This window comes from Oncorhynchus keta, chromosome 35, assembly GCF_023373465.1.
Source record: "Oncorhynchus keta strain PuntledgeMale-10-30-2019 chromosome 35, Oket_V2, whole genome shotgun sequence".
Classification (NCBI taxonomy): domain Eukaryota; kingdom Metazoa; phylum Chordata; class Actinopteri; order Salmoniformes; family Salmonidae; genus Oncorhynchus; species Oncorhynchus keta.
Window position 1 is genome coordinate 14,846,060 of NC_068455.1, and position 25,583 is coordinate 14,871,642.

The 25,583-nt window shown below is 45.9% G+C and overlaps 2 protein-coding genes and 1 long non-coding RNA gene across 9 annotated transcripts in view; 2 read left to right on the top strand and 1 right to left on the bottom strand.

The window, feature by feature from the left end:
• The window catches only part of LOC118374147 (tau-tubulin kinase 2-like), a 48,522-nt gene extending 36,312 nt beyond the window's left edge, over positions 1–12,210 (top strand). For 3 of the 4 annotated variants that reach the window (XM_052496620.1, XM_052496621.1, XM_052496619.1), the window contains exons 9-14: positions 49–206; positions 463–673; positions 3,795–4,021; positions 4,328–4,916; positions 10,253–10,615; positions 11,644–12,210. In XM_052496620.1, the coding sequence (XP_052352580.1) occupies positions 49–206; positions 463–673; positions 3,795–4,021; positions 4,328–4,916; positions 10,253–10,615; positions 11,644–12,210 (2,115 nt within the window). The remainder of the gene's footprint in view (positions 1–48; positions 207–462; positions 674–3,794; positions 4,022–4,327; positions 4,917–10,252; positions 10,616–11,643) is intronic. The other variant, XM_052496622.1, reaches the window with a different exon arrangement.
• On the bottom strand, positions 7,411–10,396 carry LOC127915880 (uncharacterized). 4 transcript variants are annotated; one of them, XR_008092725.1, is made up of 3 exons: positions 9,588–10,396; positions 8,785–8,990; positions 7,411–8,682 (listed from the first exon to the last, which is right to left on the bottom strand). It is a non-coding gene; the product is annotated as an uncharacterized LOC127915880 (long non-coding RNA). The 4 variants fall into 4 exon arrangements; XR_008092727.1 differs by having other exon boundaries at positions 7,411–8,508; positions 8,579–8,990; XR_008092726.1 differs by having other exon boundaries at positions 7,411–7,578; positions 8,091–8,990.
• LOC118374146 (tau-tubulin kinase 2-like) lies at positions 12,210–15,039 on the top strand. Its single transcript, XM_035760519.2, has 2 exons — positions 12,210–12,942; positions 13,210–15,039. Exons 1-2 carry the CDS (start codon positions 12,584–12,586, stop codon positions 13,706–13,708), a joined length of 858 nt encoding a protein of 285 aa, XP_035616412.1. The 5' UTR covers positions 12,210–12,583; the 3' UTR covers positions 13,709–15,039.
• The last annotated feature ends 10,544 nt before the right edge of the window (positions 15,040–25,583 follow it).

Consider the following 25,583-nt stretch of genomic DNA (forward strand, 5'->3'; position numbering starts at 1 on the left):
TTAGGTATCTCAGGATATGACATCATGTGACTTTCTGTTGTGTTGTAGCTGCTGTTGTCAGTGTTTGACAACAGTATGAAGACCTACAACGTGGTGGAGAATGACCCGTATGACTGGGAGAGGACTGGGTCTGATGGTACTCTGACCATCAACGCTACAGCCACCACACCACAGCATCACACACGACTCACCCCAGCACACATGGGGTAAGAGACTAATCTACCTATTTAATTAATTCATCTACCTGTTGAATGAATAAATGGATGGGTGGATGAATCTACCTGTTGAATGGATGGATGGATGAATGAATGGATGGATGAAAGAATCTACCTGTTGAATGAATGGATGAATAAATTGAATGTATCCACCCGTTGAATGAATGAATGTATTAATGAATTAATTAACTGATGAATGGATGGATGACTTAGTGACATCAGAGTAACATTCACTCTATAATTTCAGCATGGCCAATGCATCCCTGATCCCTGGGGACCTGGCGAGGGAGAACACAGACGATGTTCTGCAGGACGAGCAGCTTAGTGACAACGGGGAGAACAACCCTCCTCCAGACCGCCGCCCCGGATCCCCCAGCATGCCCCGGGCCAACCAGGAAGCTGACGTCTGGGAGGAGCTGGACCGTAACCGTAACCGCATCAGGACCGCTGTGTGGAAGGTAGAGAGGAGAACATACACACACCAGGGTTTCCATTAGCCGGTAATAGGCTTTTATACACTCCTCCCCCAAAAGCCAATAAATAACATTTACTCCGGCTAATTGCCCCCGGCTAAAATCCCATTGCAAAATAATGCTTTTTAGCCTATTCATTGATGGAAATACTAGTCGATGGAAATATATTTGACCGGTCATGCTTATTGATCTATAGGAACATTTGCATAATTTAGTGGAATTAAATTGGCAAGTGTGTATTTCTGTTTGTCGCTATGTAGCCTATCTTATTCATCACACCTGCACAGCATACAGATACAGAGCCTACATTTGAGTAGAAAATCTGTCGGACAGCGCAAGAGCTGCTGCTACAGCTTCTCAAACAGCTCATTCGTTGCTGCTGGAGTGAAACATGCTTTTATAAGACCAATCATTGCACAACAAATCTAAATGCAATCACGTGTAAAAAAAAAAAAAAACGTTTTCATGGCCATGATTAAAAAAAGCAAATATATTTTAATTTCTCAACTGGTAATTGAAACGTGCTTTCTATTCATGATTCATGTGCATAGGCAGGGGTAGGCAGGATTCAGCGTGTCACACACCACTTTACAATGAGCTGGAGGCAGTATGCATTTTGAAAACATGTACTTAATTGTTTGAAACTTTAAAGTTTTACTTGCTTCAAAGTAGCCTAGACAAAATTATTTTTCCATATTCCATTGAAACCATGCAGCCTATTTCTCTCATGTTCTTTTGTTTTTTAAATCAACTTTCTTTCATTGTCTAGCAGCCAAAGGCATTATCCTAGTTATATCAGCAGCACATGATAGTTGTTGCCTCTTTAGATCTCACCTCTTTCGACATTTCAAACAGATATTTTCATCTCTGTCACATGTGTGGTGGGCTTTTGGCAATGGTGTTTTCCCGCTAACTGCATTAAGGAACGATCATTTGCACGTAGCCTACCGACTGTGTAGCTTACCGACTTGTGTAGCTGATAGTGGAATTTCTATAATTCCTATGTGTTTTGTAGCCAAAAACAAATTCGCACTCAATTCTAATTCATTAATGATTTGTAAGTTCATTAATTATGCATGAAGTAGATTGAGACCAGTCTTAAAAGCCAAGGTAATAATGTTTAATTCCAGAGAGTACTCAATGCATACACACATTTCCACAGGTTATAAACTGAAAATGACGTTTTTCTTCTATTTCACAAGCAGAGGGGCCCCTAGCTTTTAGCATTCGCGTTATCAGCACGAAGTCAAGGCCAGTCAGTATAAATCAACATTCTAGACAATCTGGAGATGGCCCGTTCCCACCACCTGGAGATTTGTACAACTGAATGAACTAAGGAACAGACCTTCATTGTTACTAAACTCCTGACTACATTATATACAATTGGGAAAGGGAGCAAGAGAGAAAATTCACATGTACAGTACATTATAGCATTTGGACTAGTCAGTTCTGATTGGAATGTATACATAATTAGTCATTTCAACCACAATTTCCTCTATCAGTAGCTTACCGACTTGTGTAGCTTACCGACTGTGTAGCTTACCGACTGTGTAGCTTACCGACTTGTGTAGCTTACCGACTGTGTAGCTTACCGACTTGTGTAGCTTACCGACTTGTGTAGCTTACCGACTGTGTAGCTTACCGACTGTGTAGCTTACCGACTTGTGTAGCTTACCGACTGTGTAGCTTACCGACTGTGTAGTTTACCGACTTGTGTAGCTTACCGACTGTGTAGCTTACCGACTGTGTAGTTTACCGACTTGTGTAGCTTACCGACTGTGTAGCTTACCGACTTGTGTAGCTTACCGACTGTGTAGCTTACCGACTTGTGTAGCTTACCGACTGTGTAGCTTACCGACTTGTGTAGCTTACCGACTTGTGTAGCTTACCGACTGTGTAGCTTACCGACTGTGTAGCTTACCGACTTGTGTAGCTTACCGACTGTGTAGCTTACCGACTGTGTAGCTTACCGACTTGTGTAGCTTACCGACTGTGTAGCTTACCGACTGTGTAGTTTACCGACTTGTGTAGCTTACCGACTGTGTAGCTTACCGACTTGTGTAGCTTACCGACTTGTGTAGCTTACCGACTGTGTAGCCTACCGACTTGTGTAGCTTACCGACTTGTGTAGCCTACCGACTTGTGTAGCTTACCGACTTGTGTAGCCTACCGACTTGTGTAGTTTACCGACTTGTGTAGCTTACCGACTTGTGTAGCCTACCGACTTGAGTAGCCTACTGCCTTGTGTAGCCTACCGCCTTGTGCAGCCTACTGCCTTGTGCAGCCTACTGCCTTGTGTAGCCTACTGCCTTGTGCAGCCTACCGACTTGTGTAGCCTACTGCCTTGTGTAGCCTACTGCCTTGTGTAGCCTACCGCCTTGTGTAGCCTACTGCCTTGTGTAGCCTACCGCCTTGTGTAGCCTACCGCCTTGTGTAGCCTACCGCCTTGTGTAGCCTACTGCCTTGTGTAGCCTACCGCCTTTTGTAGCCTACTGCCTTGTGTAGTCTACTGCCTTGTGTAACCTACTGCCTTGTGTAGCCTACCGACTTGTGTAGCCTACTGCCTTGTGTAGCCTACTGCCTTGTGCACATTGCTGCGTTGTGAAGAAATAAGTTTATCAACATTTTGAGCTAAATGTTCTGATCTGTTGCATCAGCCTCATTGCTTTTCTAAAGTATTTTAATGTAGCCTAGGACTATTGGTTGTATGAAATTGGCATCTATCATCACATAACTGTCCCAGAGTCTGTTTGGAATAGGCTATTTCTTTCTCGCACAGAAAGGCAAGCTGACCAATAGAATAGGTACACTTTTCTACTATGGGAGATAGTAGATTGACATAGGCTGGGGATTTTGCTGTATGTTGGCTGAAAGAAAGTACATGTGGACAGTCATTCTAACATCTCCAAACTGCGCATCAGGATTCAGTAAGAAGGACGCATCCCGTTGCACCCAATGCATATGGGTCCGGTACATTTCTCAAATGTCCAGTAAATTCAAATGCTGCCGGTCAAACGTCCGGTGCTGGAAACCCTGAAACACACACACCATGACGACGTGAGTTCAACCATATATCACTCTATCCCCCCCTTTCTCTCCCCACTAGGCAGCAACAGAGGAGGAGCACAGCAAGAACCAGGGGGGTCTCCAGAGCCCGTATGCCAACCTCAGCCTGGGCTCCCCTGTCCGGGTACACTCTGAGATAGTGGGGGTGTCAGGACAGGATGGTGGTAGTCCTCTCCTCAGGAAGCTCCGTAACATCCACAGCTTTGAGCTGGACAGGAGACTGACCTTGGAGACCAAGCCCAGTCCTGAACGGTTCATGGAGGCGTGGTCAGTACCCCCACTAACCCCCTGGCCTTCTATTCCTTCCACACTACACTAACATAACAACCAGGGACTAGATTCTACTGCAATTCAGTCTGTTCAGGATATTAATCAAGATGAACTAAAGTTCCTATACAATCATTTAAAAGTTTGTTTTAATGATGAATTAGTTTACTTCCTAAACTGACTGAATTTTAATGCAATTGACCTCAACCCTGCTATTGCTAACTCTGCTAACCCTCACCCTCACTAACTACTATGTTATAATCTGCCATTGTCTGACCTGTTCAATCGGTCGGTGTGTCTCTCCAGCTCAGGGAATCAGCTGGAGGGCTGTGGGCAGCAGCAGGAGAAGGGCCTGGTTGTACCCACTGGAGGTGCCACAGGACCAGGACGTGGTGGCACTGACCGAGTCTGGCACAACGACGAGGAGTTCCTATCCGGTGGCGGTGCCAGCGGTTCACCCAAACCCGTCTCCCCTCACTCCCACAGGTCTCTGGAACAGGGCGAGGTGGCCCCCAGCAGCGGAGGCTTTGTGGCCCTCAACCTGAGCTCCGGACAGGGGAAGGTGGACTCCAGGGAGTGGATGATGATGGAGAGGCCCAGCGGGTCCCCAGGGACAGGAATGGGAGATAAAGCTACGACCAGCCCCTCCAAGGAGGAAGAAGAGGAGCTGCAGGTGCTGGAGGTACCCTTTGGGGCAGGAGAGGGGTCCACGGGGAACTCCAGTCCTGGTCAGATCCATGGGCACAGGGATGGGGACCTCCAGGGGCATCCAGGCGCCAGCGGACGACCCCCCAGGGTGGACAGGCTGGAACTGAGTGTGGGACCTACGGGAAGCCTGCCCCCCGTCACCCCCTCTAGCCCTGCTGATGCCCTGGCTGAGGGAGCACTCACACAGGTACGGACCTCACAGACTAGTATGACACAGTTCACTGTAAAACACGGCACTATTACATATCTCACTGTAAAGCACTTCACTATTACATACCTCACTGTAAAACACTTCACTATTACATATCTCACTGTAAACATGTCACTATTACATACCTCACTGTAAAACATGTCACCATTACATACCTCACTGTAAAACACTTCACTATTACATTCCTCACTGTAAAACATGTCACTATTACATACCTCACTGTAAAACATGTCACTATTACATACCTCACTGTAAAGTACTTCACTATTACATATCTCACTGTAAAGCACTTCACTATTACATTACTCACTGTAAAAATGTAACCAATACATTCCTCACTGTAAAACACTTTACTATTACATACCTCACTGTAAAAATGTAACCAATACATTCCGCACTGTAAAACACATCACTATTACATACCTCACTGTAAAAATGTAACCAATACATTCCTCACTGTAAAGCACTTCACTATTACATACCTCACTGTAAAACACTTCACTATTACATACCTCACTGTAAAACACTTCACTATTACATACCTCACTGTAAAAATGTAACCAATACATTCCTCACTGTAAAGCACTTCACTATTACATACCTCACTGTAAAACACTTCGGTATTACATACCTCACTGTAAAACACTTCACTATTACATACCTCACTGTAAAAATGTAACCAATACATTCCTCACTGTAAAGCACTTCACTATTACATACCTCACTGTAAAACACTTCACTATTACATACCTCACTGTAAAACACATCACTATTACATTCCTCACTGTAAAACACTTCACTATTACATACCTCACTGTAAAACACTTCGGTATTACATACCTCACTGTAAAACACTTCACTATTACATACCTCACTGTAAAACACTTCACTATTACATACCTCACTGTAAAACACTTCACTATTACATACCTCACTGTAAAACACTTCACTATTACATACCTCACTGTAAAACACTTCACTATTACCTACCTCACTGTAAAACACTTCACTATTACATACCTCACTGTAAGACACTTCACTATTACATACCTCACTGTAAAACACTTCACTATTACATACCTCACTGTAAAACACTTCACTATTACATACCTCACTGTAAAACACTTCACTATTACATACCTCACTGTAAAACACTACGGTATTACATACCTCACTGTAAAACACTTCACTATTACATACCTCACTGTAAAACACTTCACTATTACATACCTCACTGTAAAACACTTCACTATTACATACCTCACTGTAAAACACTTCACTGTTACATACTTCACTGTAAAACATGTCACCGTTACATACCTAACTGTAAAACACTCCAATATTACATACAGTACCTCACTGTACATTTCACCATAACACAGCTCACACAGTTCAAGACATATCATGCAATGGACACAGTAGGATACTACACCTTAACACAGAACTAGACACAGTAGGATACTACACCTTAACACAGAACTAGACATAGTAGGATACTACACCTTAACACAGAACTAGACATAGTAGGATACTTCATCCATCTGGATCATCAGTAGCATCTTACTGTAGTTTAAAGTAAAATGTGATCGTGATCACTTATGTCTGTGAGCTTGTTTCTTTGCTTGTGTGAGCTTGATAAAATTAAGGAAACTTCTCAGAAAATGCTTTTGCATTATTTGCAACTTTCATTTGCTATGTTTAGTTTTTTTTTCTGGGTTGACCCTTTATCAAAAGGTGCTATTTGAAGAAAGAGATAGTGATTCCTCTAAGGAGACGTTTTGAGATCTCAGAATTCCTCCCACCTCTACACCCGCTCCCTTTAAGTTCTAAATATATGCTTTACTCCTCGCCCTCTCTCACCCCCACTCCTATCCACCCCTTTCTCACACTGTTCCTCCGCCATCCCACTCCGTCCTCTCCCCGACTTTACCTCTTCCTGCTCTGTCCTCTCACCCCAACTTTACCTCTTCCTGCTCCGTCCTCTCCCCGACTTTACCTCTTCCTGCTCCGTCCTCTCCCCGACTTTACCTCTTCCTGCTCCGTCCTCTCTCCCCGACTTTACCTCTTCCTGCTCCGTCCTCTCTCCACGACTTTACCTCTTCCTGCTCTGTCCTCTCACCCCAACTTTACCTCTTCCTGCTCCGGCCTCTCCACAACTTTACCTCTTCCTGCTCCGTCCTCTCCCCGACTTTACCTCTTCCTGCTCCGTCCTCTCCCCGACTTTACCTCTTCCTGCTCCGTCCTCCCTTCTTACAACGTTACCTCTTCCTGCTCCGTCCTCTCCCCGACTTTACCTCTTCCTGCTCCGTCCTCTATTCTTACAACTTTACCTCTTCCCGCTCCGTCCTCTCTTCTTACAACTTTACCTCTTCCTACTCCGTCCTCTCTTCTTACAACTTTACCTCTTCCTGCCCAACTCTTCTTACAACTTTACTTTCCTGCTCCGTCCTCCTTACAACTTTACCTCTTCCTGCTCCGTCCTCTCTTCTTACAACTTTACCTCTTCCTGCTCCGTCCTCTCTCCACAACTTTACCTCTTCCTGCTCCGTCCTCTCCCCGACTTTACCTCTTCCTGCTCCGTCCTCTATTATTACAACTTTACCTCTTCCCGCTCCGTCCTCTCTTCTTACAACTTTACCTCTTCCTGCTCCGTCCTCTCTCCACAACTTTACCTCTTCCCGCTCCGTCCTCTCTCCCCGACTTTACCTCTTCCTGATCCGTCCTCCCTCCCCAACTTTACCTCTTCCTGCTCCGTCCTCTCTCCCCGACTTTACCTCTTCCTGCTCCGTCATCTCTCCACGACTTTACCTCTTACTGCTCCGTCCTCTCTCCACGACTTTACCTCTTCCTGCTCCGTCCTCTCTCCACGACTTTACCTCTTCCTGCTCCGTCCTCTCTCCCCGACTTTACCTCTTCCTGCTCCGTCCTCCCTCCCCGACTTTACCTCTTCCCGCTCCGTCCTCTCTTCTTACAACTTTACCTCTTCCTGCTCCGTCCTCTCTCCCCGACTTTACCTCTTCCTGCTCCGTCCTCTCTCCACAACTTTACCTCTTCCTGCTCCGTCCTCTCTCCACAACTTTACCTCTTCCTGCTCCGTCCTCTCCCCGACTTTACCTCTTCCTGCTCTGTCCTCTCTTCTTACAACTTTACCTCTTCCTGCTCCGTCCTCTCTTCTTACAACTTTACCTCTTCCTGCTCCGTCCTCTCTCCCCGACTTTACCTCTTCCTGCTCCGTCCTCTCTCCCCGACTTTACCTCTTCCTGCTCCGTCCTCTCTCCCCGACTTTACCTCTTCCTGCTCCGTCCTCTCTCCACAACTTTACCTCTTCCTGCTCCGTCCTCTCTCCACAACTTTACCTCTTCCTGCTCCGTCCTCTCCCCGACTTTACCTCTTCCTGCTCCGTCCTCTATTCTTACAACTTTACCTCTTCCCGCTCCGTCCTCTCTTCTTACAACTTTACCTCTTCCTACTCCGTCCTCTCTTCTTACAACTTTACCTCTTCCTGCTCCGTCCTCTCTTCTTACAACTTTACCTCTTCCTGCTCCGTCCTCTCTTCTTACAACTTTACCTCTTCCTGCTCCGTCCTCTCTTCTTACAACTTTACCTCTTCCTGCTCCATCCTCTCTCCACAACTTTACCTCTTCCTGCTCCGTCCTCTCCCCGACTTTACCTCTTCCTGCTCCGTCCTCTATTATTACAACTTTACCTCTTCCCGCTCCGTCCTCTCTTCTTACAACTTTACCTCTTCCTGCTCCGTCCTCTCTCCACAACTTTACCTCTTCCTGCTCCGTCCTCTCCCCGACTTTACCTCTTCCTGCTCTGTCCTCTCTTCTTACAACTTTACCTCTTCCTGCTCCGTCCTCTCTTCTTACAACTTTACCTCTTCCTGCTCCGTCCTCTCTCCCCGACTTTACCTCTTCCTGCTCCGTCCTCTCTCCCCGACTTTACCTCTTCCTGCTCCGTCCTCTCTCCCCGACTTTACCTCTTCCTGCTCCGTCCTCTCTCCACAACTTTACCTCTTCCTGCTCCGTCCTCTCTCCACAACTTTACCTCTTCCTCTTCTCTCCCCGACTTTACCTCTTCCTGCTCCGTCCTCTATTCTTACAACTTTACCTCTTCCCGCTCCGTCCTCTCTTCTTACAACTTTACCTCTTCCTACTCCGTCCTCTCTTCTTACAACTTTACCTCTTCCTGCTCCGTCCTCTCTTCTTACAACTTTACCTCTTCCTGCTCCGTCCTCTCTTCTTACAACTTTACCTCTTCCTGCTCCGTCCTCTCTTCTTACAACTTTACCTCTTCCTGCTCCATCCTCTCTCCACAACTTTACCTCTTCCTGCTCCGTCCTCTCCCCGACTTTACCTCTTCCTGCTCCGTCCTCTATTATTACAACTTTACCTCTTCCCGCTCCGTCCTCTCTTCTTACAACTTTACCTCTTCCTGCTCCGTCCTCTCTTCTTACAACTTTACCTCTTCCTACTCCGTCCTCTCTTCTTACAACTTTACCTCTTCCTGCTCCGTCCTCTCTTCTTACAACTTTACCTCTTCCTGCTCCGTCCTCTCTTCTTACAACTTTACCTCTTCCTGCTCCGTCCTCTCTTCTTACAACTTTACGTCTTCCTGCTCCGTCCTCTCTTCTTACAAATTTACCTCTTCCTGCTCCGTCCTCTCTCCACAACTTTACCTCTTCCTGCTCCGTCCTCCCTCCACAACTTTACCTCTTCCTGCTCCGTCCTCTCTCCACAACTTTACCTCTTCCTGCTCCGTCCTCTCTCCACAACTTTACCTCTTCCTGCTCCGTCCTCTCTCCACAACTTTACCTCTTCCTGCTCCGTCCTCCCTCCACAACTTTACCTCTTCCTGCTCCGTCCTCTCTCCACAACTTTACCTCTTCCTGCTCCGTCCTCTCTCCACAACTTTACCTCTTCCTGCTCCGTCCTCTCTCCACAACTTTACCTCTTCCTGCTCCATCCTCCCTCCACAACTTTACCTCTTCCTGCTCCGTCCTCTCTCCACAACTTTACCTCTTCCTGCTCCGTCCTCTCTCCACAACTTTACCTCTTCCTGCTCCGTCCACCCTCCACAACTTTACCTCTTCCTGCTCCGTCCTCTCTCCACAACTTTACCTCTTCCTGCTCCGTCCTCTCTCCACAACTTTACCTCTTCCTGCTCCGTCCTCTCTCCACAACTTTACCTCTTCCTGCTCCGTCCTCCCTCCACAACTTTACCTCTTCCTGCTCCGTCCTCCCTGCCCGACATTACCTCTTCCTGCTCCGCCCTCCCTCCCCGACATTACCTCTCATCACCTCTCTTAGCTCCCTACCTCTCCTCCATCTCTGCCTGAGGAGGTGTTGGCCAGGATGTCCAGTCCCCTGCTCCTGCGTTCCCCAAGCCCGCACACCCAGACCCTCCTCACCACCCTGTCGGACCCCCTGCACCAGAGGGACCCCCCTGGGATGAGTCACAGCTACTCAGCCGAATACCACAACCAGTACCTCCTCCATCCCACCTCTTCTTCCTCCTACCACGCCTCCCTACCGCCACCTCCTCACCCCGGCCTCGGTTCCGCCCGTAACCAATCACCCTCCGGGCGCAGGAAACTGCCCGCTATTCCGGCGGGCGCTGCCAGCAGCAAGTTCCCTTCCGTTATACGCATCACACGCGCCCAACTCCAGCAGGTGATTGATAATCCACCCCTGGGCCACGAACCAATCAGACGTCTCTATCTTAACCATAACACACCGCCTACCTAATGCCCTCCACTATTAGATACTTACTGTCTTTTTAAAATAATGTGGTTGTTCTTTTTGTTTCCTTTTGCTGCTAGTGTGTTAGTTGTGCTGTGTTTTGTTGGGTTGTTGTTGTTATGGTTGTTATTGTGTTGAATTGTTGTGTTGTTGTGTTGTCGTCCGGCAGGCTGCTTTCTCCAGAGAAGAGCAGGCTATTGTGCTACAGACAAAGCATGCTCAGATCCATGTGTCCTGATGTCAGGGGAATAGTTAGGGTCATTTCCTTTACAATTCCTTTTCAATTCAGTCAATTCAGAGCATGAATGAAATTGCAATTCCACTTTTCTTCATTGCAAGACAGGGACTTTTGTCTGTTGTTATTTCATTTCCTCCTGTGTTCTCTCTCTTTTTTACTCAACCTGAACTGCTTTTTTACGGACCCTGACTTCCTGTCTCTTTTGTAAGCCCCTGATTAGTTGAGTGAATGTTTTTGTTGTTGTTGCAGATCTGGGTTAAATACGTGTCAAATACTTGAGTGGTGCTTGAGTAAGCATTCCAGGCACAATGGCATAGTCCCAAAAGTCCAAGCTAAATCAAATAGATGATAGATTTGACCCAGGTCTGTCTTGTTGCGCTTTTTTGATATCAACTAACAGCTTGACTGACATTGCCTTGATGATGCTGTGACATGTTATGATCTCCATTCAATATTTTCACATGATCTCTTACAATGCAATAATTTGACTCTATTTAATTGTTAACCTGCCCCCCTCTCTCTCTCTCTCTCTCTCTCTCTCTCTCTCTCTCTCTCTCTCTCTCTCTCTCTCTCTCTCTTTATCTCTCTCTCTTTCTTTATCTCTCTCTCTGTCTCACTCTCTCTTTCTTTCTTTATCTCTCTCTCCCCCTTCTCTCTCTCTGTGTCTTTCTGCTTCCCCCACCCTTCGCTCCCTTTTTCTCCCTTTCCCCTCTCTCTTTAGCTGACAGCTCAGCAGTCCCCGTCTGGTTCAGACTGTGTTCCACAGGGCCTACAGCTGGAGAGACGAGAAGATGCAGCAGCTGAGGCCCAGCAACCCCAGGATATTACTGCTACCACTGACATCTACATCCTGCCCACCCCTAGCCACACCCCTAGCCACACCCCTAGCCACACCCCTAGCCAGCCCGGCAGCCCCACCAGCCTGGATGACCTCCTGGCAGATACCCTGATCAACGGACGAGACACCCAGACCTACACCAAAGCCCACAGCCCTGTGCCAAGCCGAGCGTCCTCTCCTCGCTCCCCCCATTCTCCTCGCTCCCCCCGTTCTCCTCTCTCCCCCCATTCTCCTCGCTCCCCCATTCTCCTCGCTCCCCCCGTTCTCCTCGCTCCCCCCGTTCTCCTACCTCTCCCCATCCTCCTCACTACCCCCGTTCTCACTACCCCCGTTCTCCTCGCTCCCCCCGTTCTCCTCATTCTCCACGTTCTAATTCCCCTCGCTCCCCCCGTTCTCCTCGCTCCCCCCGTTCTCCTCGCTCCCCCATTCTCCTCATTCTCCACGTTCTAATTCCCCTCGCTCCCCCCGTTCTCCTCGCTCCCCCCGTTCTCCTCGCTCCCCCCGTTCTCCTCGCTCCCCCCGTTCTCCTCACTCCCCCCGTTCTCCTCACTCCCCCCACAGCCCACTGTTAGGCCTAGTAAACGGCCTTCTCTCTCCCCCAGCTAACAGCCAGGGAGACGTCAGTGGCAGTGGAGCCTTTCCAGAGCTCAAAGACCCTGAGAGTGACCAACCCCAGCCTGACAGGGCAGATGGGGTGGAGACCACTGACCAAACCCCAGCTCTGACCACCCCCTCTCCGCCACCCAGCCCCCGTAAGGACCCCTCCCGCAGGCTGAGCCGTATCCCCGTCCTGCTGGACCTTCTCCCCACCCCTGGCTCTGCCATGGAGAAGCTACTCCAGAAGAAAGCCCCCCACCATCAGGGAGGAGGCCACCACCCAGCCCCCTCTCCCTCTATCTCCCACCGCGGCCCCGTGGTGGCCTCGCTCCCCCACGGGGACCAGCTGTCCTCCGCCTCAGACCGCTCTGAGAAGGCCGATGAGTCGTTCCTGGGCTCGCGCTCTGACTGCCAGGGTAATGACGCCCCCTCCCTCTCCTCCTCTTCCAGCCCCTTGTTCCGTAAGAGCAAGATCCCACGCCCTTTTAACCCTACCAACCCGGCCCCAGAGCAGGAGAGTGCTGCACAGTACCTTCCACGCCCACCCCCGGGGAGACCACCCAGTCGGCTTGCAGCGGAGGGCAGGTAATAGGACTCTTCATGATTAGCTTTAATGACAGGTTTATCTCACCTATCATGGTAACCTGATTCCGAGTCTGTTTGTGCAGCCTTGCCAACTCCTATGTTCATTGTCATGCCAATGTTTGGGGTTGGCAAGACAGCACCAACAGATCTGGGATGAGCCTCTACTATCATGAACTGAATTACATTCATCTACATGTTAAAGGTATATCTAAAGTTCTAAACTCATTCTCCATCTTCCCAAAACCTCACCCCCTTCCTCCACCCAAGACTGAAGCGTTATCGGATCCGAGCGGGCAGCACAAGGGACTCAGACCTCCTGACCTGTCTGTCCCAGCTGATGCACCATGGTCAGGGTGGTGGATCTGCCCGCGGTTCCCCCCACCACGGCCACACCTCAGCCCAGCTTGTAGGCTCCCGGATGGGCATGTGTAGCCTGACCAGCTCCCCCCACCACCATCACCACCGGAGCTCCAGTGCCTCCCCACGCAGCTGTTCCTCTCTACAGCGCTCTGTCTCCTCCTCCCCCTCTCGCCACGAACACCGCGGGGGAGAGCAAGGCAGAGGGGTTTGTTTCGGTCGCTCCTGTTCTCCTCCCAGCTTCTCTGGGTCCCCCCCTCCTCCCCGGCGCTCCTACCCCCACCATCAGGAGATTTGCTGCTGCCGCCAGGCCCGCACCGGCTCCCACCACCACCACGCCCTCAAGTGGAAAGCCTGCAGCCGCGAGGAGAGAGAGAGGAAGTGCTCCAGCAAGCTGAGCAGTAGATAGTGGGTCACTGCTCTGGCCCTGGTCCTAGCCTGACCCATAGAAACCCCTGGGCCCGTTTATTCAAGTGTCTCAGAGTAGGACTGCTGATCTAGGATCAGTTTGGCCTTTTAGGTAATAATGAATAAGATTACATGTACAATCGTATTCATTATGACCTAAAAGGTTAGACTGATCCTAGATCAGTAGTCTTATTGTGAGAGGCTTTACGAGTATGGCCTGGGAGTCAGTGTCATTGCCACATCAGAGGGTGGGATCAGGATGTTGATGCAGACCAAACGATCCTGCTCTGGATCAATGAAGACCTGAGGCTTCTGTCAGAGAATACTGAACATAATGTCCCCCCCTCTCCTCCCCTGTCCCCCTCTCCTCCCCTGTCCCCCCTCTCCTCCCCTGTCCCCCCTCTCCTCCCCTGTCCCTCCCCTCTCCTCCCCTGTCCCACCCCTCTCCTCTCCTCCCCTCCTTCTTCACACTTTCTTCTCTAATTCCAACTATTTGGTCATTGTTTAGTCCCTAATTCATATGCCCACTTTAATAGTTCATACCTCGTGCGAAAAGGATCTATGTGCATTATGCTATGTATAAGATGTTGGTGTTCTTGTGGGGTGTTTTCCCTCATATCATCAGTGAAGTGAACACACTTAGCCCTCATTCAGAATACCCTCGGTCAGTCAGTCAGCACTCATTTATTCATCACTCACCAATTGAATATAGACTCAGTCTATTCTGTTTCCTCTGTACTGACCTGGGGAGTGCAAGGTATAGCAAGTCTACATTTATGGCCATGAAGCTCCAGAGAAATGTACACTATCTACAGAACCTATTTATTTATTTATTTACATCTTGACACACTTGTCACACCAGGTACACACTAACTGATGACATCATCGATTGATGTGTCCTCTCTCTCTCTCTCTCTCTCTCTCTCTCTCTCTCTCTCTCTCTCTCTCTCTCTTCAGTGAGTGTCATTTATTTCAAAGGCATTTAAAGCAATCAATTGATCAATGATAGAAGTGATCAGTCTTTTGAGAAGGAAGTGATCCTTCCTTTAAAACAATCATATAAAATGTGTGTGTGCTCACACACGTACTTGTGCCTAATGTGTCGACTGATCTGGGGAATCTAAATGGCAAACTAAATGTGAACACTAGTTACTGGGCCATGATTCCCTTTGTATGCTCCTCTTCAGAATGGAGTCTGACTTTGTGTCCCATTTCTCTACCCTTCCTCCTTGGACTTAATAGGAAATTAATGGTGTAAGAGATATGATGGCAACCCTCCCTAACCTTGCCCATGCTTACAACCATCCAATTCATTTAAATATATGGATGGGGGTGGGGGGTTGGGATGCCTGCTGAGGAGGATTGGGATGCCTGCTGAGGAGAATTGGGATGCCTGCTGAGGAGAATTGGGATGCCTGCTGAGGAGAATTGGGATGCCTGCTGAGGAGAATTGGGATGCCTGCTGAGGAGAATTGGGATGCCTGCTGAGGAGAATTGGCATGCCTGCTGAGGAGAATTGGGTTGCCTGCTGAGGAGAATTAGGATGCCTGCTGATAACACTTATGGTACTCATTACTACACTAGTGGTGAATACTAGGTTATTATTATCATTCATGTATAATGTGTGCCTTGCCGTGGCACTTTGAGCAGCTTCTAGTTTCACTGCAAGGTATGTTTCTCATTTTTATTCAAGGAGTCTAATAAGACTCATTTGTGCCAGCTGCAAAGACAGACAGTCCTCATCATGTGATTGTAGCAGTCTTATTCACTACAGACAGACAGTCCTCATCATGTGATTGTAGCAGTCTTATTCACTACAGACAGACAGTCCTCATCATGTGATTGTAGCAGTCTTATTCACTACAGACAGACAGTCCTCATCATGTGATTGTAGCAGTCTTATTCACTACAGACAGACAGTCCTCATCATGTGATTGTAGCAGTCTTATTCACTACAGACAGACAGTCCTCATCATGTGATTGTAGCAGTCTTATTCACTACAGACAGACAGTCCTCATCATGTGATTGTAGCAGTCTTATTCACTACAGACAGACAGTCCTCATCATGTGATTGTAGCAGTCTTATTCACTACAAGGAAAAGGAGGCCAAGTTAATGTTTTTATTTGATTTATTCAGACAATATTTGAAGAACGATCATTGTTATTTATGATATTAAAAAAAGGAAATGTTTTAAACTAAAACGTAGATATCCTGTGTTGTATAAAGTTTAGGACAGGTCCAACATTTATGTCAAATAATATCATAGTATTTGTCAGTTTCCCTCCTCCAGTACCCCCAACAGCACACGTTGTTGTAGCCCCGGACAAACACACCTGATTTAGTTAATCGAGGGCTTGATGATTAGTTGACAAGTTGAATCAGGTGTGCTTGTCCAGTGCTACAATAGAAATGGGTACTGGAGGACTGGAGTTGGGGAAACACTGATTTATGTCATATAAATATCCTATACCAAATCAATGTTTCAAACTTCCAAAGGATAAAAAACATGCGAAGAAAAATGTTGTCTTTGCTTTGTAATGACATGTTTTGTGCACTATTATTTCAAACCGTTCATATATTGTTTGAGAACCAACCCCATTTTCTTTACTTCATAAAGATTCAATGAACACTCATTTAAAACCTCCCTCACCTAACCTTGGTTCTACCTACTACACCCTCTCCCTTAGCCCGAAATACAGAACCAGTTTTGTGCTGACATTCCAATCGTTGTACTCTGTGTCATTGTCAAGCATTGGCATGACAAGGAGTGGTATGATAGCAGAAACAGTGATACGCAGGCTACATCTCCCCACCCCTCTGCTTGTAATACACTGTGATATAACTAACTCATTCTTCCAGCACTACTACTCCTTGCATGCGCTGCCTACCGAGAAAAACAATCAACCAATCAGTGAAGTAAGCAGCATACCAGTTCCCATAATGCACTGTGATTGTCTGAAAGGGACTTATGTTTGTTGGGTAGTACCACATGTATTTTGGTTGAAATATTTCATTTGCTTAGATTTCCCTTTCGTCTCATGATCTCGTTCACTCTTATCGTCCCACTTGACCCACAGCATTGGTCTGGTTTCCTAGCTCTCCAATGCTCACATCTTAGGACTACTGTACTGCCTCATTACTGATTAAAAAAAAACTTATTGGCTTATTATCATGATGTGACACATGCATCGTAGAGTCTGATTGGCTTATTATCATGATGTGACACATGCATAGTATGGTTTGATTGGCTTATTATCATGATGTGACACATGCATAGTATGGTCTGATTGGCTTATTATCATGATGTGACACATGCATAGTATGGTTTGATTGGCTTATCATGATGTGACACATGCATAGTATGAATAACGTGTAGAGGGAAATAATTGCCTTAATCTAAAGTACTTTTATCATACAACCATAATCTACTGTAATTCTGCAGTATGAGATGAACTATAATGATCTATTGTATGTCAAGTGAATTGTTTTACTTGGTCCATTGTGGTAGATAGTATTGGTACCTGCCTACAGTCTGGTGGCATTCCAGGTTGTTTACATTACAGACATGTTGATACAGATCTGATTGAACTAAGATAGCTACAAATGTGAAAGAGAATAGTGTTTAACATTGCAGGAACCCCATCAATGACTTAATGATCTGTGCAAAGTGTAGGCAACCTCTCACAGAGCAATGTGTAGGCCGCCTGGAACGCCCCCTCTTTCTCACAGAGCAACATGTAGGCCGCCTGGAACGCCCCCTCTTTCTCACAGAGCAACATGTAGGCAGCTTGGAACTCCCTCTCTGTCTCACAGAGCAACATGTAGGCAGCGCGGAACTCCCTCTCTGTCTCACAGAGCAACATGTAGGCAGCGCGGAACACCCTCTCTGTCTCACAGAGCAACATGTAGGCAGCGTGGAACTCCCTCTCTGTCTCACAGAGCAACATGTAGGCAGCCTGGAACGCCCCCTCTTTCTCACAGAGCAACATGTAGGCAGCTTGGAACTCCCTCTCTGTCTCACAGAGCAACATGTAGGCAGCGTGGAACTCCCTCTCTGTCTCACAGAGCAACATGTAGGCAGCCTGGAACTCCCTCTCTGTCTCACAGAGCAACATGTAGGCAGCGTGGAACTCCCTCTCTGTCTCACAGAGCAACATGTAGGCAGCGCGGAACTCCCTCTCTGTCTCACAGAGCAACATGTAGGCAGAGTGGAACACCCTCTCTGTCTCACAGAGCAACATGTAGGCAGCTTGGAACTCCCTCTCTGTCTCACAGAGCAACATGTAGGCAGCGCGGAACTCCCTCTCTGTCTCACAGAGCAACATGTAGGCAGCCTGGAACTCCCTCTCTGTCTCACAGAGCAACATGTAGGCAGCTTGGAACTCCCTCTCTGTCTCACAGAGCAACATGTAGGCAGCGCGGAACTCCCTCTCTGTCTCACAGAGCAACATGTAGGCAGCCTGGAACACCCCCTCTTTCTCGCAGAGCAACATGTAGGCAGCGCGGAACTCCCTCTCTGTCTCACAGAGCAACATGTAGGCAGCGTGGAACGCCCCCTCTTTCTCGCAGAGCAACATGTAGGCAGCCTGGAACTCCCTCTCTGTCTCACAGAGCAACATGTAGGCAGCGTGGAACACCCTCTCTGTCTCACAGAGCAACATGTAGGCAGAGTGGAACACCCTCTCTGTCTCACAGAGCAACATGTAGGCAGCCTGGAACGCCCCCTCTGTCTCACAGAGCAACATGTAGGCAGCGTGGAACACCCTCTGTCTCACAGAGCAACATGTAGGCAGCGTGGAACTCCCTCTCTGTCTCACAGAGCAACATGTAGGCAGCGTGGAACTCCCTCTCTGTCTCACAGAGCAACATGTAGGCAGCCTGGAACTCCCTCTCTGTCTCACAGAGCAACATGTAGGCAGCCTGGAACGCCCCCTCTTTCTCACAGAGCAACATGTAGGCAGAGTGGAACTCCCTCTCTGTCTCACAGAGCAACATGTAGGCAGCGTGGAACGCCCCCTCTTTCTCACAGAGCAGCTATGATGGGTGTTCATTCAGTCAGTCGCCTTAATCATGTGTTTTCTCTTCTCTTCCCCTGGCTGTGTGTAAAGCAAGGGATAACTGAATGGTGTCTGTCTGTCTACTCTGTGCTGAGGATCACTCCACTGCTTAGCCCCAACCTACCGTTAGGTTCCTCCCATAGGCTGTATAGGGTTCTCCCTTTCCCTCTTTGACAGGTGTGTTCAAATCAAATGTTATTTGTCACATGCCACCCGAATACAACAGGTGTAGACTTTACTGTGAAATGCTTATTTACGAGCCCTTTCCCAACAATGCAGTCAAAAAGTAAGAATAATTAGCAAAATAAAAAGGGAATAGTAACACAATAAAATAACAATACAGTGTGCAGGGGTACGAAGTAACTGAGGTAATATGTACATGTAGGTAGGGGTAAAGGTGACGAGGCAATCGGGATAAGATAATAAACAGATTAGCAGCTGTGTGTGTGTGTCTGTCGTCATTATGTGAGTGTGGGTGTGTGTGTGTGTTCTGCCTTTATAGATCTGTGGGAACTATTTCTCCAGCAAATTAGCATCAGATAGATTGCTTTTCTTTCTGTTGGCAGCTCTGTTATTGGCTCTCTCTCTCTTATTGGCTCGTTTGGCCCAATCAAGTTGTCCATTAACTGGACAGAATGCGTGACTTCATTGTCAGTAACAATTTGACCAGTGAGCTGTGTCTGGATTCTGGAATCAGAACCGAGGTTGAGTGTTCTAAGAGTTTTAAATTCCTCTTGGTTGTATGATAAAGGTCTGTTTTTACATCCAGAGATTGTGGTGTAAACATCCACATAGTACCACACCAAGCAGTATTGCGATATCTTTTCAATTCTAGGCTATATTCGGTACTTCCATAAGCTAACTAACTGCAACTTTTTAATATATAACTGTAAAAAGTGAAAAGTGTTAATTTCAAAGATCATCTTGATGAACCATCACTTACTGCTTCAGTAAAGACAAAGAGTTAAAGGAATAAACAGTGATGCCAATAATCAATCCATTAATTATATTAGTATTTTATTGTTATTATTGCACAAACCAAGTGGTATATTGTTACTTTCCTGACTGAGGTTTTGATTTGTCACTGGTGCCCTGGTGATGGGATTGTACAGGTGCCAGGAAGCTGTCATAGCATGACTGTATCTGTGCTCCAATGATTGTACTCATTCATGGCCAGGCCACAGATACTGTGTTGTTGGAGGTTTTGGGACAATAAGCTAAACAGCTCAAAACAACAAACAAACAAACAACAACAAATTGATATATTGGGTGTATGGATGCTCATTGTTGCCTGTGTGACTTCAGTGTTAGTTCTTGAAATGGTTCACGTTTTAGTCCTGTGCTGCAACGGTTTAGAAATATGTGTACAGCCAGAAGGAAAGACTGTAACAAGGGGAAGATCTACATTGTACATAAGTGTAATTATTTATGTTTATTTTATTGTTCATACCATATCAATGCCTTGTACAGTGTTTGTTTTTTTCAGTTCATTTAAAATGATTTTGTATTTTATTTTTATAAACTGGTTATAAATAAAATACTCATTCAGCATGCAGAAAATAATACACTTGACTTATTTATTTTATTTGAGAAGTGGTCTAGTGACAAGTAGATGATATTTAAACAGGTCCGATTTGAGTTCTGTTTACACTCAAAATTCGAAAGGCACTCGCACATCTGAGCTATGTTTTTTGCAGTGTCATGGTAACAGTTGAATAAAATGAGAAAAAACAAGGAACCCGCACACTGCTCTTGATAGTATCACTGCTCTTTAATAAGCTTTACATATTGACCTCACAGCCTTCGTCAGAGCTTTACATATCGCCTTCACCGCCTTCATCAAGGGCCTCCCGGGTGGCGCAGTGGTTCAGGGCGCTGTACTGCAGCGCCAGCTGTGCCACCAGAGACTCTGGGTTCGCGCAGTGCACGCTAACCAAGGTTGCCAGGTGCACGGTGTTTCCTCTGACACATTGGTGCTGCTGGCTTCCGGGTTTGATGCGCGCTGTGTTAAGAAGCAGTGCGGCTTGGTTGGGTTGTGTATCGGAGGACGCATGACTTTCAACCTTCGTCTCTCCTGAGCCTGTACGGGAGTTGTAGCGATGAGACAAGATAGTAGCTACTAACAATTGGATACCACGAAATTGGGGAGAAAAAGGGGTCAAATTCAACAACAAAAAAACACTCAGTCAGATATTTGAATGTCTTTCCTAAAATTAAGAAAAACAAACATATATTTAATAATTGGCTACAAAGAAATGTTTCTATACTTGGGAGAGTACTTCTGTCCAAGGCAGAGGGACTGTCTCGTTATCTTTGTTATCTTCGTCATTATCTTTGTGTAAATCCTTCTACTTGTAAAGAGATCAATAAGACCTTTCTTGACTTCATCTGGAAAAATAAAGTCTCACAAATATTAAAAAGTCAGTCCTTTCTAATAAAAGAGCTGAAGGAGGTCTGGAAGTGTTGAATTTTGTTGACATAAATAACACTTTCTAGATCAACTGGTTGAAAAGATGTTTGATCAATACTGATTCAATATGGTATTTAATTCCAAATAATTTATTTAATAATTTGGGAGGTCTTCAATTTTTACTGAAATGTAATTATATTCCTGAAAGATGACCTGCTAAATTGGCTAGGTTTCACCAACAAGTTTTAATAGCCCGGAAAACATGTTTCCTACACAATTTTTCTCCCCATAAAGCTCTCTTGTGGAATAATTCAGACATAACTGAATTACTGAATAAGTAATTGTTCTACCCCAGCTGGCATGAGAGGAATATTGACTTTGTTCTTGATGTTTTTGACAACAAGGGTAATATTCTCACATATGAACAATTTAGAGCATTGAAAGAGTTTCCAATACCTTTCAGAGAGTTTATTTCTGTGATCAAAGCCGTTCCCAGTGGTCCAACTACACTAATAAAAACTCATCTTAGCTTTGGTAATGATTACAAAATGTATCCAGAACTCAGATTGGAAGGCGTGGGCTTACTTGAGAAATCTTGTTGTAATAAATATATAAGACAAATTCTTCATTCACAAAACCAATTTACACGAGAGGAAAAATTTTCTGGAACATGCTTATTCCTGACATTGTCTGGAAAAATGCATGGTTAAGTCCTTTCAAAAATTGTATACCAAACAAAGTTAAGGAAGTGCAGGTTAAAACTTTATATAAGATATATCCATGTAATTCTATGATATCCACATTTGTGGATATTGATGATATCTGTGTTTTCTGTGAAAAAGGTGAGAATCTGTCTCACTTGTTCTTTGAATGTAAATTTGTGTCAGAATTTTGGGAAAATCTTGCAAAATATTTATTTACCATTATGAACAATACTCATGTTTTTGACATGAAAGATATATGTTACTATTGCAATGATAACAAGTCCATTGAAATTATTGTGATTTTTTAAAATTCTTGTTGCCAAATACTTTATACACAAACAAAAATTAAAAAATTCTATACCAAAATTACATTTTTATTTGTTATTATCTTGTCAAGACATTAACCCTAGTAAATAACAACAATAATAACATCTTCCTGAATCATTATAATTCGATATTTGCAATGAATACAATTGCACTAAAATTGTTTTTATTATTTTATATTTTTTGTGTGTTTGAGTATTTTCTTGTTTAAACCTGTTTTGTTTTGTTAGACATGTTTGATGTAGCAATGTAAGTTGATTTTTGTATTATGAATAATTTAAAACAATGATAGGGGGGTCACATAAAAATTATAGGGGGGTCAAATAGCCAAACCGAAAACTGCAGTGACGGAGTTAAGAGCAGAAATCTCAACTAGCAAGCAAGTCGCAGCAATGAAGAACGCGAAGAAGGGGATAATTCTGGCAGAGGGGAGATTTTCGGCACAACACCTGCCTGCCCCAAGTCCAAGCAGGCAGCTTGCTAGTCAGTCAGCTGACAACTCGCTAGTTGTCCTATCAACTTCAGAATGCTGCAAATCAAGTCAGCATCATAGCTATTTCTTTAAGGAAAGGAAATGATTGCCTCGACATTGTCAAGCCCAGCTAGACAGCTGTCAACGTTTGCTGCTTGCTAGCTAACGATGTCCACGTCAATACATGGCTAGCTAGTTATTAGCTAACACCATGTAGCTAGATATTGACATGTTTACAACTTGAATCACTTGAAAACTTGCTTGTTGTGTGCATGCATGTTCTCATACATTTATCATACTGTTATCTGGCACAACAGGGCAGTAACACTTTGGCATGACCTAAATGACTGAAGATTGAAAGACAGGAGTTTGTTCCTGCGTGAGCAGAGCAGCTCTGCCCTCACCCATGGCCCTGCCACATCTGCAAAGACCCCCAGCCACCCCAGGGTATCCCAGCCCTCTCAGCAGGGGCCAGGCTTCTCCAATGAGCACAGGAGGGGCTGCAGATTGAACAGGCCTGGGACCGGTCCTCGTAGGGCAAGCCGTGTCCAGCTGTTCTTCCCCGCTCCCTCCCTGTCCTCTGGGGCTGAGTGGGATACAACCCACCCACCTTCTTGGTCACACTACCTGAGTGGCTTCAGCCTAAGTGGGGTCAGTGCTTTCAGTAGTCCCTCCTTCAGTTCAGCCTGGAGACAAGCTCCAGCCTCCACCTCCAGGGCCGCTCCCTCAGAGCATCACTCTGCTCAGAGAGCAAGTCTGGGGAATTTCATGCTGTCCCCTCCAGAACTTCAGCACCAACACAGTCCCAGACCGGGGGTTCATCAGCAGCCGCAGGAGGAGCGCCAAGATGGGGATGGGAGGGCAGGGGAGGCAGGGTGGTGGGTTCCAGACTGAGAAGGAGGTCCAGGGAGATCCGATGGTGGTGGGAAGGAGGAGGTAATAAGATAGGGACCCCAACGCTGTTCCAGCTCAACTACAACAACCTGGAAGACTTCCCACTTCTGGGAACGTTGCACGCCTCACCACCGTGAGTTTTATACTATTGGGCAATTCTACAGTAACGGAGTGATGCTGAGACTCATTTTTGTCTCACCTGTGAATTGCTGATAAAATCTTACTTGTATCAGCTCAACCAAAACAATGTACATAACATACTGTTCTCTCTCCAGTAGACTGCAGACAGAACCATCACGGAGGATCAACCCAACCCCAGTCAGTGCAGAGCGGCCTCACTCCAGACCTAAGACTTTCACTTCCACCCCGTTCAGCACCAGGCCCTCCACAGTCCCAGAGGCAGTCACTGGGGCCCTAAACGTCAATGTGGGCAGCCCCCCTCTGTCTGCAGGAGGAGTGAGAACTGCTAAAGAGAGAGAAGTACGTGTGGTGGCCCTTTCCTGCAGTCAATAATCCGAAAGTGCCCACTTTGACCTCACGACTGGAATGTTATCAATACTCTTCATTCTTTTTTTTCAAAACACCTTTGTTAAATTGAAGTCTTCTGTGATGTATATGAAATGTAATATTGGGATGCAAACTCAAAATGTAATACATTTCAACGCTAAATCTGACATGGTACAGGTGTCTTCCTTTTTTAAGCCGTAGCCATGTGTGTGAGGTGGGTACTTTTGTTTCAAAGTAGATTTGTTTAAGACTACCAAGAAACACCCTGTGTGACCCTGATTTAGGCCACTGCAGTCAAAGGTTTCAAGGAGGCCCAGTCACCATTATAACACTTGCTGCCTTTTTCTTTTATCCAGACTATATGTTTTACTTCTCTGAGGACAGGTTTCCCAGACACGGAGGAAGCCTTGTCTTGGACTAAATTCATGCTCCATGGAAAATCTCAATTGTAAGTATTTTTTTTTTTAGCAAAGAGTTGTCTTAATCTGTGCCCTGTAAACTGGGGGGGGGGCTCCAAAATGTCCTGACCCCACCAAAGTCACCGTGACCTCTGAACTGGATCTTCTGAATGACCTCTACTGCACCTGCATGACCTGTAGGGGGGGGGGGGGTAGCCTTGGGATTACCCCAGATATGTTTTTGTGCTTTTGGAAATCTACTTTTGGTAGTTAGATTTTAAGTGCCTTAGTAGAAGTACTGTGCATGTAGTGTGATTTTAGTACTGTTGTGTATTGTATCATTCTGGGGAAGATTCTAATGTTGTGTTTGGTCTATCTGTTTCTGATAGAACATCTGGTTCCCAATGTGTTCCTGGAGCTTTTCTTTGTGCTACAGCTGCTGATGTCTAGAACACCATCCGTCACAGAGGAAGAGGAGGAAGATCTAAGTATAGAGAAGTCAGGTGAGAGGTGGAGATTCCTTCACAGGTCTACTAATCAGTATAGAGGTGTGAAGTGGATGGAGAGGAAATAGCATGATAAAAAAGAAACATTGTGGTTGATCTGATAAAAGTAATAATTAGTATGTTTTGTGTAATTCAAATTTTATTTGTGTAGGTATTGTGTAATATTCTTTCTCTTTTAGGTCAGTTTATATAATGTTTTATTGGTGGAAATAGGACTTTGCTGACCCTTGAGTTATATTTGATCTATGCAGATGTCCTGGAAAGAGGTTACTACAGAAATATGCACAACTGTGTCTACTTCTCTGTCAGGGTGCTGGAGAATCGGTTTGAGTGAGTTCCCCCTTACTTCTTTATTGTCAAATGATACTGAATGTTTCAGACTTGAATCCTATGATAATGCTGCTCTGTATAATGTGTTTGTATATGTTTTAGTGCAGCTGCACTCTTGGCTAGTTCTCCCTTGAAAAAGAGGTAGTTTGACATCAATGTGAGAACCTGCTAAAAGAAACCCCCAAAAAATGTCAGCCAAAACAAAAACCTGATACTGAATTTATATGAATGTTAGAAATAAAGAAATTGTTTGCTCACCGGGAAATGATATC